Below are 13,312 nucleotides of genomic sequence, written 5' to 3' on the forward strand. Positions count from 1 at the left end.
GTTGGTTATTACTGCATTGTTGGAACTAGAAGCACAAGCATTTTGCCACACTCGCATTAACACCTGCTAACCATGTGTATGTGACAAATACAATTTGATTTGACTACATTTGCTACAACAAAAAAAACTTTTAGGGGAGGATGGAGAAGGGGGTTATTCGCCATCTATGTAAAAGTAACAAATACAATTTCTTTATACTGTCTGTCCCTTCCAGAGTGAAGTACCAGGGCGTGTGTCCACCTGTGGCCCGTACTGAGCAGGACTTTGACCCAGGTGCAAAGTTCCACATCCCTGCTAATGTGCCCTATGTCAGGTGCGTCGTCTGACGTTTATTACTCTTTAACTAGAGGAAGCTAAAGGAACGTTTGATGAAATCAGTGGCGCAACGCACTTGAAGAAAAGTGAACCAAACGTTCAACTGTAAACCACCTAACTTTCATTTGATCACTTTTCTGTCTTGTTCATAAAAACACAAGTGGGCCTACATTGCGTTTACTGATACTCTTACCATGTCGATCAGTAGATTTAAATGGCATTCATAAAAACAGAGCGTTTTTGTATGTGGGATGCAGTGGGAACGTCATGTGACGGAGTGTCTTCCTATCAGGTACTTCGTGAGCTTCATCATCCAGTTCCAGTTTCATCAGGCTCTGTGTAACACCGCCGGGCATGTCGGCCCTCTCCACCAATGTGATATCTACCGCTCCAAAGAGGCAGGGAAACTTCTAGGGTCAGTAATGTACACCCTCAAACCAGTAGCACTGTCAATCTTTTTTTATGTGATAATGTTGTTTACGTAAATGTGTTCGAAGTTGTCGTTCAGATATGTGGAAGTGTTGTATAGTATATAAACTGTTGCATCTGAAACATTTGTTTGACTGTAGAAAAATTCTTTCCCATAGACTTTTGGAATGACTGTTTCATCCATTTCCTGTGTTTTTGCAGTGACGTGATGAAGCTGGGTTTTAGTAAGCCCTGGCCTGAAGCGATGGCTATGATCACTGGAGAGCCTATCATGTCCGCCAAGCCACTGGTACAGTACTTCAAACCTCTCACTGATTGGCTGGAGGTAGAGAACAACAAGAATGGCGAGGTCAGAGGCTGGCCGGAATATGACTGGAAACCACCAAGTAAGTCTGATAGCCAGGCCCAGTGTTGTGGGGGGGCTTAGGGGGCCGTGCCCGCCCTACCGTACCTCCTTTATCCAAATAAAATGGTTAAATAAAATTTAGCATGACTGAATCAGTTGTTACTATGACACTTAAGCTATGTATTTTTAGCCCATTTAAAATAAAATTACCCCCCCAAAATATTGAATTGTTAAATGAAATACAACTCGTAATTATGACGAACGGTTTTAGACCTATCGTGAAGTGCACGTCTCTTTACCCACCCTCAGCGGGGCTGAACTAAAACGGATGCATCCAGTTTTCTGGGTAAGTAGAAAGAGCTTGTAACGTGACTTCTGCTTTTGGACGTTAAGGTGACACTCCATCTTAACTCCTCCTCCACATTTACTGGATTGGTTGAACAGTGCAGAAGAGAATCTCAACATTTTTTCCCCCCAAAGGTTTCAGGCCTTTCTTTTAAACCTGCTACGTTAGGTTACTTTTTACCGATTCAAATGAATAGTGAGTGGAGCGTTAGGTAAAGTGTTCGAATGTCAAGTTCGTCGTAATTTGTCTCACACAATCAATTGTGTTAAGGGCCATCCACAGCAAGGACGATAACGATAAACTATACATGTTGGCGAGCATCCACACGAGAAGTTTATCGTTCTACAGTATACCTGTCAATCAGCTGATCAACGCATCAGCTGATTTAAAAAAAATAATAATAATAAAAAAAAAATTGGGGGGGTCTACTAAGCTAACAGATGGAATTGTTTTAAGATGGTCATGCCATGAATCATTTGGTATTTGAGGTATCCCCCCCAAAAAAAATGTTTATGGCCAGATAAGAAAGTTCAGGAAGTCATTTTGATTTGACACATTTCGCACCTTATTTTCGTTGGCACAACTACCTCCATACTTCCATTCATTTGTACCCTCAGACGAGTCCCGTGACATGTTGGAGTCATCGTTCCATAGAGTGGTCATATTAGTTTAGGCCAAACAATTTGGATGCTAGACGTTTGTGAGAAGACCGATTTTTCTGGGATGTCTCATGGTCTGACAACCACCGCTATGTCACCTTCCACCACAGATGCAGAAGGCTGACAGAATTTTTTTTCATGGTGCATCTGCCTATCTTCAAGTGACAGATTTTGATGGGGGTGGTTTTATGTTACTTAGATTGACAGACAGGTGAATCAGAATCTTAAGGATTCCATTTAGTGTTGATAGGCACGTTAAGGAGTGCACACACCGTGGGTGGTGAAGTTCAGTCACCTGCCGACATGGCAGCCACGTTTGCAATCTAGCAAATCACCTAAACTTACCCTGTTGCTTCCTCATTATTGGGATTGTACTTTCATGTCACGTACAGAATACTTGGCGACGAAGTGGATACGGACTAGAATGGAAGAAGATTCATGAGTAAAGTGCCAAAGTGGAGTTTCCTCTTTCGTGGCAATCATGGTGGAGTTTATTGATGAAAATGATAGCTCCTGGGAGGAGTACGTTGAAAGGCTGGAATGTTTTGAGGCTAATGAAATTGATAATGGTGAAAAATAAATGAGCTGTGCTGCTGAGTGCAGACCTACCTACTGCAAAGAGTTATGATGATGCCCACCTGTGTGACAGAGCTGGCCATATCCCGTGCACATCAAGATGTTAAAATAATAACTGAACTGATGAAGATTGTCAGAATTGAATAAATATTTTAGGCTTATAAAACAGATGGGTTCAAAGAGGTTAAAACACAGGCTAAAAGCTTAATTAAAATAACAAAAACCTTTCCTGCAGAGTATATAGCATGTCTACCTCTTCCAAGCATTTCTTTTCCCACTGTTCAAACAGACCACCTTTCAAGACCTCAACCAATTAAGATCAGGTATGGCCAATTACTAGCAATGGCCAACACACTTGAACACTGAAATTGACAAGACAAACTACTGACTGAGGAGGAAGTTGATGGTAATGTGTACATCACAGGAGGCTGCTGAGGAGAGGAAAGCTCACAATAATGTCTGGAATGGAGTAAATGGAATGGCATCAAACATGGAAACCATGTGTTTGAGTTCAATACCATTCCACTTACTCTGTTCCAGCCGTTACTATGAGCCCATCCTCCACAATTAAGCTGCCACCAACCTACTGTAGTATACATATATGGAATGGGTTGAATAATGAAACTGTTTTGGACCCAAATAAAATACAAGTAACAATCACATTTGAAAAAGGTATAAGTAAAGATGCATTGAATGCAATAAAATGCCACCTTCACAGCCTACTCTTCACCCTGAAGGCCCGGTCCTACTCCAACTGTGTCTGGAGCATGTAATGGAGGATAGACCCAGGCTCTAGATGTTCACTAATTAGAGAGGAAACTTACCATGCATTGTGGCTTTTGCAAGACAATGAAGTGTTAAGGCAATGATCACAGGTCCAGTTAGAGGTGGGGGGGGTAGGATTTTTGTGGTTGTGCGCTATCGAGGCAACCACAGAAAGCTACCCCTTGTTTTACCCTAATTCTGACTAGAACTTCAAATTTGTTGATTATAATTTTATACATTCTAATCAATTCCATACAATTATATGGTTTCAGGGTGGAATATTCTAATCATTCAATTAACAGAGAAATCCCAGTAACACAATCCCAGTGTACAACAATCCCAGTGTACAACAAGCTATTGTAGTCTAGATTTTCCTGAGGTTCCAATAGCTAAGAGGAATATCTGTAGCTGAGAGAAACTTTTGTACTTATAGTGGCTGCCACTATAATGTAAAAAAAAAATAGTAGAGTGATTTCTTTCAGCTTTTATTTCTTTCACCAAATTCCCAGTGGGTCAGAAGTTTACATACACTCAATTAGTATTTGGTAGCATTACCTTCAAATTGTTTAACTTTGGTCAAACGTTTCAGGTAGCCTTCCACAAGCTTCCCACAATAAGTTGGGTGAATTTTGGCCAATTCCTCCTGACAGAGCTGGTGTAACCGAGTCGGGTTTGTAGGCCTCCTTGCACGCACACACTTTTTCAGTTCTGCCCACATATTTTCTATAGGATTGAGGTCAGGACTTTGAGATGGCCACAACTTTGGAAGTATGCTTGTGGTCATTGTCCATTTGGAAGACCCATTTGCGACCAAGCTTTAACTTCCTGACTGATGTCTTGAGATGTTGCTTCAATATATCCACATAATTTTCCTCCTCATGATGCCACCCGGCCCTCCTGTAGCAAAGCACCCCCACAAAGTGATGCTGCCACCCCCGTGAGTCACGGTTGGGAGGGTGTTCTTCGGCTTGCAAGCCTCACCCTTTTTCCTCCAAAAATAACGATGGTCATCATGGCCAAACAGTCCTATTTTTGTTTCATCAGACCAGAGGACATTTCTCCAAAAAGTACAATCTTTGTACCTTCAGGAGTTTGGAAATTGCTCCCAAGGATGAACCAGACTTGTGGAGGTCTACATTTTTTTGGTGTGGTCTTGGCTGATTTCTTTTGATTTTCCCATGATGTCAAGCAAAGAGTCACTGAGTTTGAAGGCAGGCCTTGAAATACATCTACAGGTACACCTCCAATTGACTCCGGCTAATTGACATCATTTATCAGAAGCTTCTAAAGCCATGACATAATTTTCTGGAATTTCTCAAGCTGTTTAAAGGCACAGTCAACTTAGTGTATGTAAACTTCTGACCCACTGGAATTGTGATACAGTGAAATAATCTGTCTGTAAACAATTGTTGGAAAAATGGCTCGTGTCATGACTTGCCAAAACTATAGTTTGTTAACAAGACATTTGTGGAGTTGTTGAAAAATTAGTTTTAATGACTCCAACCTAAGTGTATGTAAACTTCCGACTGTACTTTGTGCCAAATTTTGTACAGTTGACTATTGATTCCACATTTTCAGCACATTTTCATACTTGCGTGCACCAATAGTATACTAAAGAGATTATACAGTGCATCAATCTACACTCAATAACCCATTATGACAAAGCAAAAACAGGTTTTTGGAAATGTATTAAATACAAAACTGAAATATATTTATGTAAGTATTCAGACCCTTTCCTCAGTACTTTGTTGAAGCACCTTTGGCAGCAATTACAAACTTGAGTCTTCTTGGGTATGACGCTACAAGCTTGTCACACCTGTATTTGGGGAGTTTCTCCCATTCTGCTCTGAAGCTCTCAGGTTTGATGGGGAGCGTCGCTGCACAGCTATTTTCAGGTCTCTCCAAAGATGTTCAAGTCTGGGCTCTGGCAGGTCCACTGAAGGACATTCAGAGTTGTCCCGAAGCCACTCCTATGTTGTCTTGGCTGTGTGCTTAGGGTCGTTGTCCTGTTGGAAGGTGAGCTTCCGCCCCAGGCTGAGGCCCTGAGAGCTCTGGAGCAGGTTTTCATCAATGATCTCTCTGTACTTTGCTCCGTTCATCTTTCCCTCAACCCTGACAAGTCTCCCAGTCCCTGAAAAACATCCCCACAACATGATGCTGCCACCACCATGCTTCACCGTAGGGATAGTGCCAGGTTTCCTCCAGATGTGATACTTGTTATTCAGGCCAAAGTGTTCAATCTTGGTTTCATCAGACCAGAGAATTTTGTTTCTCATGGACTGAGTCTCTTAGGTGCCTTTTGGTAAACTCCAAGCCGGCTGTCATGTGCCTCTGACATGCACTGTCAACTGTGGGACCTTGTATAGACAGGTGTGTTTCTTTCCAAATCATGTCCAATCAATTACATTTACCACAGGTGGACTCCAATCAAGTTGTAGAAACATTTCAAGGATGATCAATGGAAACGGGATGCACCTGAGCTCAATTTCAAGTCTCATAGCAAAGGGTCTGAATACTTATGTAAATAAGGTATTTCAGTGTTTTTATTTTTAATACATTTGCAAACATTTCTAAAAACCGGTTTTCACTTTGTCATTATGGGGTGGTGTGTGTTGTGTGTGTGTGTGTGTGTGTAGATTGATGTAGAACAATATGATTTCATCCATTTTAGAATAAGACTGTAACGTAACAAAATGTGGAAAAAGAGAAGGGGAATGAATCTATTCCTAGTGCACTGTATATTTAATTTCCCTATCTTACCACAGTATTCAGGTAGCCTAGTGGTTAGAGCGTTGGACTACTAACCGCAAGGTTGCGAGATTGAATCCCCGAGCTGACAAGGTAAAAATCTGTCATTCTGCCCCTGAACAAGGCAGTTGTTTCTATGCTGTCATTCAAAATAAGAATTTGTTCTTAACTGGCTTGCCTAGTTAAATAAAGGTAAAGTTGATAAATACATTTATGATATTTTATTGTTGTTATATAGTTGCTTGACAAACTCCTAACATTTCCGAAGGATCAGAAAAGTTTTTCGAAATTAGGACATTGTTTAACCTCTTGGGGTCAAAATGGACCCTTAATGACACTTTTTAGGGTTAATTAATTTAACTGAATTACTAAATTCCGAGTCATAGTTTAGTAGTTAAGCTTGACGATTTGATGACTTGGAGACGTGTGTTGGGTGAAAAAAAAAAACGTATGGCCTTGTAGCGTCTTATTTTTAATGACACTTTATCAGAGTAGCAGTTCAGCTGACTCAGGACAGTTTTGGGACCAAAGCCAGAAGAACCTAAAGCTCAATATTGGTATTATGATAACAAGATGAAAGTACACTTCCTTAAATATTTCTTTCCAATAGCCCTCTTTCCAATGTACCCAGAGGGCAGTGTTTTCAGTACTGTAGTTTAGCTGAAGTCGAGCCAAAAAAAGACAGCCCAGCCCCATAGAGAAATCCAATTAGAACATTCCTAAAAATACACTTTCATAATCACCATTGTGCTGGGGCCGTTTATTATCATTTTTTAATGATATTTTATTCATAGCCGAAGATATTAACATTTTATATTCAACTGATGTCTGCTGTGTTTTTGGAAATTGTGATGACATCATCGCTGCTCATGCTGACCTCCAGTGCACACTAAGTGCTGGTGCACAAGCGTTATGGGCTCAGTAAAGCAATGGCAGCCACCACGAAACTGCATATGCGAATTTGAGTAGATTACGTTGAAAACAACAGTCGGCCATTTTTGACGGTGTCTCCAGTTCTTTTATAGGTCAATGAATAGAGCCACTAAAATTCCAATGTACTTAAGCTGAAACCAATCTGCAGAGAAACAACTGTTGTCAGGCCTGAAGCATTGTTTTTCGTGGGTTTAGAGGCTCCTAGCAATGAAATCAATACCTCCAATCCTTTATGATGAGTTCCTGCTGAAAGGAGTTTGAGATTAGATAGAGCGAGGAGACAGGTGGAGAACAATGGAGAGAGATGGACTGGGATGTCGAAAAGACAGGGGGAAAGAACACGATAGAGGGGAAACTGGAATGTCAAAAAAAGAGGGGGAGTGCAGAAGAGACCTCTGTTCTCTGACCACACTGACTGAACAAAGATGAAATGGCAGAAAGGATAAACTCTTTCCTTTCTAAATATGCATTAAACACGTTTTTCTGAGATTAAGACTTGGTCTCAATGTTTTGACAGAAGCAATCTTAAAGTAATGTACACTGAATAAAAATATAAAGTGTTGGTCCCATGTTTTATGAGCTGAAATAAAACATCCCAGAAATTTTCCATGTGTACAAAAAGCTTATTTCTCTCAAATTTTGTGCACAAATTTGTTTACATCCCTGTTAGTGAGCATTTGTCATTTGTCAAGATAATCCATACACCTGACAGGTGTGACATATCAAGAAGCTTAAATGGCATGATCATTACACAAGTGCACCTTGTGCTGGGGCCAATAAGGCCACTCTAAAATATGCGGTTTTGTTACACAACACAATGCCACAGATGTCTCAAGTTTTGAAGGAGAGTGAAATTTGCATGTTGACTACAGGAATATCCACCATAGCTGTTGCTAGAGAATTGAATGTTCATTTCTCTACCATAAGCCGCCTCCAATGTCCAACCGGCCTCACAACTGCAGACCACATGTATGGCGTCATGTGGGCAAGCGGTTTGTTGATGTCAACGTTGAGAGTAGAGTCTCCCATGGTGGAGTTGGGGTTATGGTAAAGGCAGGCATAAGCTACGAACAAAGACCATAATTGCATTTTATTGGTGGCAGTTTGAATGCACAGAGATACCGTGACGAGATCCTGAGGCCCATTGTTATGCCATTCATCCGCCACTATCACCTCGTTTCAGCATGATAACGCCTGGCCACATGTCGCAAGGATCTGTACACAATTCCTGGAAGCTGAAAATGTCCCAGTTCTTCCATAGCCTGCATACTCACCAGACATGTCACCCATCGAGCATGTTTGGGATGCTCTGTATTGAAGTGTACGACAGCAAATGGTGGTCACACCAGATACTGACTGGTTTTCTGATCGACGCCCCTACCTTTTTTTTAAGGTATGCATCTGTTGGTCACAGATATCTGTATTCCCAGACATGTGAAATCCATAGATTAGGATCAAATGTATTTATTTGAATTGACTGATTTCCTTATGAACTGCAAACTCAGTAAAATCTTTGAAATGGTTGCATTTTATATTTTTGTTCAGTGTAGTTTCTGAATTTTCAATCAGTAAGGCTGGTCTGAATGCTCTTTTTGAACTTTATCCATTAAGTACAACGTCATTCACATTGTATACATTCCCACTATGCCCGTAGAATGGGAAACAAAGGTTTCATCAGCATAGGTCTTGTTTCATGTTCTCTTTTCTACTTTACCATGTGTGGAATGTCATTACCCCATTTACCTTTTTAGACTATGAGCACGGCACAATAATGCATATTCCTTATGCTTGTTGTTTAACCTATGGGTACACACTTGCAATCATCCCCTTCCTCTCTCTCAACCAATGGGCATACATCTTGGGATGTATTTATATGTCAAAGTAACACGCAAGTGAAAGAACTTGTGTACCAACTAAAGTTAACAACAACCCTCCACCAGCTATAATAAAGGTAGACTTCGCTTCATGTTGTTCACAGCGTGGTAGCCAGGGCAGCAAACAGCAGAGAAATTGAGCCTCACGCTTCAACGGTCTTAGTTGTTGCGGAAATATGTACCCACTATGCTGTTTTCGTTCCGCATCTATGTCATATCGTTTTCTACCTTTTTTAAATGAAAGATGAACCCATTTTTTTTTAATGTTATGTAGTATTTATTCATCTCAGAGCGATGTTCTGTCATTCCTGTGGTAATTTTCATGTGACGCAAAACTCGTCATAACTGCTGTATCGCTGCCTGCTTGAATAACGAATAGCTCAGATACACTCCCACATTAAATGACCCTGGAAATCAATAGAATATCACTCAGATGCACAAATACGATATAACATTCAAAATGGGTGAATCTTTCCTTTTAAGGCCCGTCATTGGAACTCCTCATCAGTAAACTATTTATTTAATAAAATGTCATATTGCATTCCGTCTCTTGTTTGTTCATTTAAGCCTAGTACTAGATTGAAACAGGATAAGAGTATGTCTTCTGATTCGCATCACTCACCTCTGTGTGTTTCCAGGTGACGGCTCAGAAACATCTCCCCCAACCCCAATCCCAGTTCTAGATAATGGTAAAGTGAACTTTCTGGGCATGAGTCTGGATGGTGCAGCGGCTGCAGCAGGCCAGTGGGTCCTACTGGTCCTGGGCCTGGTGCTCCTAGTGGCCACCATCCTCCTGGGCTACAAGTACAAGAAATCAAAACGAAGAAATCTGTCCTCATCTGAGCTGGAGCTGAAGTAAGGCTGCACGTACTACTCTATTGGGGAAAATCACATTCCCCGGTAACAGCAGTGTCATCATCAGTGTTTGTTTGTACCATGCATCCTGATTGGTTTTGTTTATTATTTTGGTCTGCTTCTCCCATATGTTGGATGTCTTGTATATTTATTGTATAAATTTGGAATCAAAATCATTTTTACTATGCAAAGAATCTAACGGTTATGTAATTTATTTGTAATAGTTGAAACACTGAACAAATGTTTCAATTGATTGTTTGTAAAGTCATTAATTGTGTGTGCATTTTTTTGGAAATATTGGATTTTTTTTTCATTCAATACTTTGCCTTTCGAGAATAAAGAGGAATGTCCATTTGCTCTCTATTCATTGGTCAATGAGGTTCTGTGTGGCAAGATAAGATGGATAAAACAATTAATAGCAATGTGTTTAATCGAGCAGGTAATAACAAGTTGTCTATTCAATCAAATAATGGGTATTAATAACAGGTAAAAACTGTTTAATTACAATACATTGACACAGCATGGTATAAAATAACACTACAGTGCAGTGGCGACCCGTCTTTCAGGCAGAGCCCCACCTGTTTTGAGTCCCACATTTTAAGCAAAAAAATAATATATTTTTTATATATATTTTTTGGGGGACTTGCCTGTTTTGCATGTTATTTTGGCATTAATACGTATCACATATCAGTTTCCAAACACTGTAAAAATATATATATCATTGTGTTAATAAAGCTGCATGCAAACATGGTCTCTTGTTGTTTTGAGTAAAGCAGCTCCAAAATGCAGGTGTTTCAGCCTAGCTCAGTGCTTTCTGTGGTGGTGGGGCAAGCCAGCAGAAAATATGGAGCGCTGCGCCGTGAATGGCTAAGTGTTCTGTCACTCATGGGGACACTACGTCCCCTCCAAGTCTAAAGGTAGAGCAAGAAAAATCAAGCTCCTTGGGTGCTGCCATAGAGTTATATTAGGAGTGCCCATCCAAGAAGGCTCAAGGTCATTGGCCACAGATAAAATTACGTCAAATCACATATGTACAGTAGTTTTGATTGGACTGATCATGTCAACATCAGACTTTCAAAATCTTAGCTAGCAGTCATCCTCATGAATCAAGTAGACGATCTACTGGCTAATCCTTTTTAATCCTTGTCATATAATGAGAAATTATAGAAAATGTATCGGTGCTCATCTGCCATTAGACATAAACATTATCCAACAAGAAGGAAATCGGAAATTCAACAATGAGCGGTTTGGAAGGAATCAGTCGGTAACTGCAAGCATTGCATAGCAATCACTAGCCTGCTATTCAGTGGAGTGGCTGTGTGGTCCCAAGTCTCTTTTCCAAGTTTAAAATGATAAACATTCAACATTGGCTGTGCTGTCAATGAAGCATGATTTGTGCCGCGCTCAAAACTGCAAAATCGGAACTGCAAAATCTGACTTTTAGTGAGTTCAAGACAACTAGGGAACTCAGGAAAAATGAGCTACGACTGGGAAAATACGTTTTGAACTTTCATCCAACTCGTAATTGTAAATTCGGAACTCGGGCCTCTTACTAGAGCTACGACCTGAAGATCACTGACGTCGTCATGATTCTACTTTAATTTGTATTTTTCCAGTTGTCTTGAAAGAACCATAAATCCAGAGAATGACAGACTTTGATGACAAAGACTGATGACAAAATTTGCCCACAAAGAACTACTTTGCCACCTTCCTGTTCAAGTGAGCCCAGCACAACAAGGTGAGTCCAAAAATGTATTGTATGCTGCTGCATAAATTATGAAACATGCCAGGGAGATATGTATACTGTAAGCTAAGAAAGTAATACTAAGTGTATGTTGTGCAGTAAGCTGTTAGTAGCCCATGTGCCTCACCCAAATAATTTGGTATATTTTCACCTCTTAATTTCACCTACTGTTCTGACTTGGTGGTGCACATGTAAGCCTTTAACCTGTTTTTGAGAAATGTAATTATCGACTATTGTAAGCGCTTTCATCGTCTGCTTATATGTCCCCTTTTTTTTATCCTACGGTTCTGACTTAGTGTACAGGGAGAACACTGTAACAACAGCCCATGTTCTAAATTCTGTCGCTGTACATTTCAAAAGTGCTGAACAAATAGTTATATTGACAACGGACGTCCTAGCTCGCTCATTAATGTCTTAATCGAAATTATGGATTGCCTCATCCGCTAGTCATCCCCTCATGCCATAGTTTGTACATCTCAATTGTCAGTAGAAACCACATTTTTTAACAAGTCAGCCATATCAGCTATGTTTTAAAAAAAATAGGCAGTAAATGAGGCTCCGTTGATAGCCAGGTGTAGCAGTGGTAAGGCGTTGGGACTGCTGTTGGGACAGCTTTATGTAGGCCCTAGCAGTTCGCCACTGTCGCTATACAGGGCTTGTAAGTAAGCATTTCACGGTAAGGTCTACACTTGTTGTATTCGGCGCATGTGACAAATAAAGTTTGATTTGACATCCCCCCTCCGTCCCCAGCCATTTTGTGAGTCAATGGAACGTCTGTAGCAACGGCAACAGATGACCGGTTAAAGAATCTCTTTGCAGAATATCTCTGGTGCCTCAGGTGATGGCTACTGGAGTGGTTACACAACTGTCTGCTGCAGACCAAACGGCACCCTATCCCCTATTTATTGCATTACTTTTGACAAGGGCCCATAAGCAGTCCTGGAAAAAGTACCTAATTGTCATACTTGATTAAAGGTAAAGATATCGTAATAAAAAAGGACTCAAGTAAAAGTGAAAGTCATCCAGTAAAATAGTACTTGAGTAAAAGTCTAAAAGTGTTTGGTTTTCAATATAATTTAGTATCAAAAGTAACTGTAATCGCAAAAATGTACCTAAGTAGTAAAAGTATAAATCATTTCAAATTCCTTATATTAAGCAAACCAGATGGCACCATTTTCTTGTTTTTAAAATTTACGGATAGCCAGGGGCACACTCCAAAATTTAGACATAATTTACAAATGAAGCATGTTGTGCTTAATGAGTCTGCCAGATCAGAGGCAGTAGGGATGACCAGGGATGTTCTGTTGATAAGTGCGGGAATTGGACCATTTTCCTGTGCTGCTAAGCATTCAAAATGTAACGAGTACTTTTGGGTGTCAGGGAAAATGTCTAGAGTAAAAAGTACAATATTTTCTTTCGGAATGTAGAGAAGTAAAAGTCGTCAAAATAATATAAGTAGTAAAGTAAAGTAAGGATACCCCAAAAATATACTTCAGTAGTACTTTCAAATATTTTTTACTTAAGTACTTTACACCACTGCCCATAAGGTCTGCTCAAAAGTCAGTGATGGAAAAAGTACCCAAATGTCATACTTGAGTAAAAGTCACCCAGTAAAATACTACTTGAGTAAAAGTCTAAAAGTATTTGGTTTTAAACATACTTAAGTATCAAAAGTAAATGTAATTGCTAAAATATACTTAAGTATCAACAGTAAAAGTATAA

General features: G+C 40.1%; 1 protein-coding gene across 1 annotated transcript in view; it reads left to right on the forward strand.

The window, feature by feature from the left end:
- Positions 1-10,596, forward strand: part of LOC112223647 (angiotensin-converting enzyme) — a 36,047-nt gene extending 25,451 nt beyond the window's left edge. Inside the window, exons 22-25 of the mRNA XM_024386739.2 lie at positions 215-313; positions 608-730; positions 946-1,130; positions 9,630-10,596. Of these exons, the coding sequence (XP_024242507.1) occupies positions 215-313; positions 608-730; positions 946-1,130; positions 9,630-9,850 (628 nt within the window). The 3' untranslated portion in view covers positions 9,851-10,596. The remainder of the gene's footprint in view (positions 1-214; positions 314-607; positions 731-945; positions 1,131-9,629) is intronic.
- The last annotated feature ends 2,716 nt before the right edge of the window (positions 10,597-13,312 follow it).

The sequence above is a fragment of the Oncorhynchus tshawytscha genome, linkage group LG24, assembly GCF_018296145.1.
Source record: "Oncorhynchus tshawytscha isolate Ot180627B linkage group LG24, Otsh_v2.0, whole genome shotgun sequence".
NCBI lineage: Eukaryota > Metazoa > Chordata > Actinopteri > Salmoniformes > Salmonidae > Oncorhynchus > Oncorhynchus tshawytscha.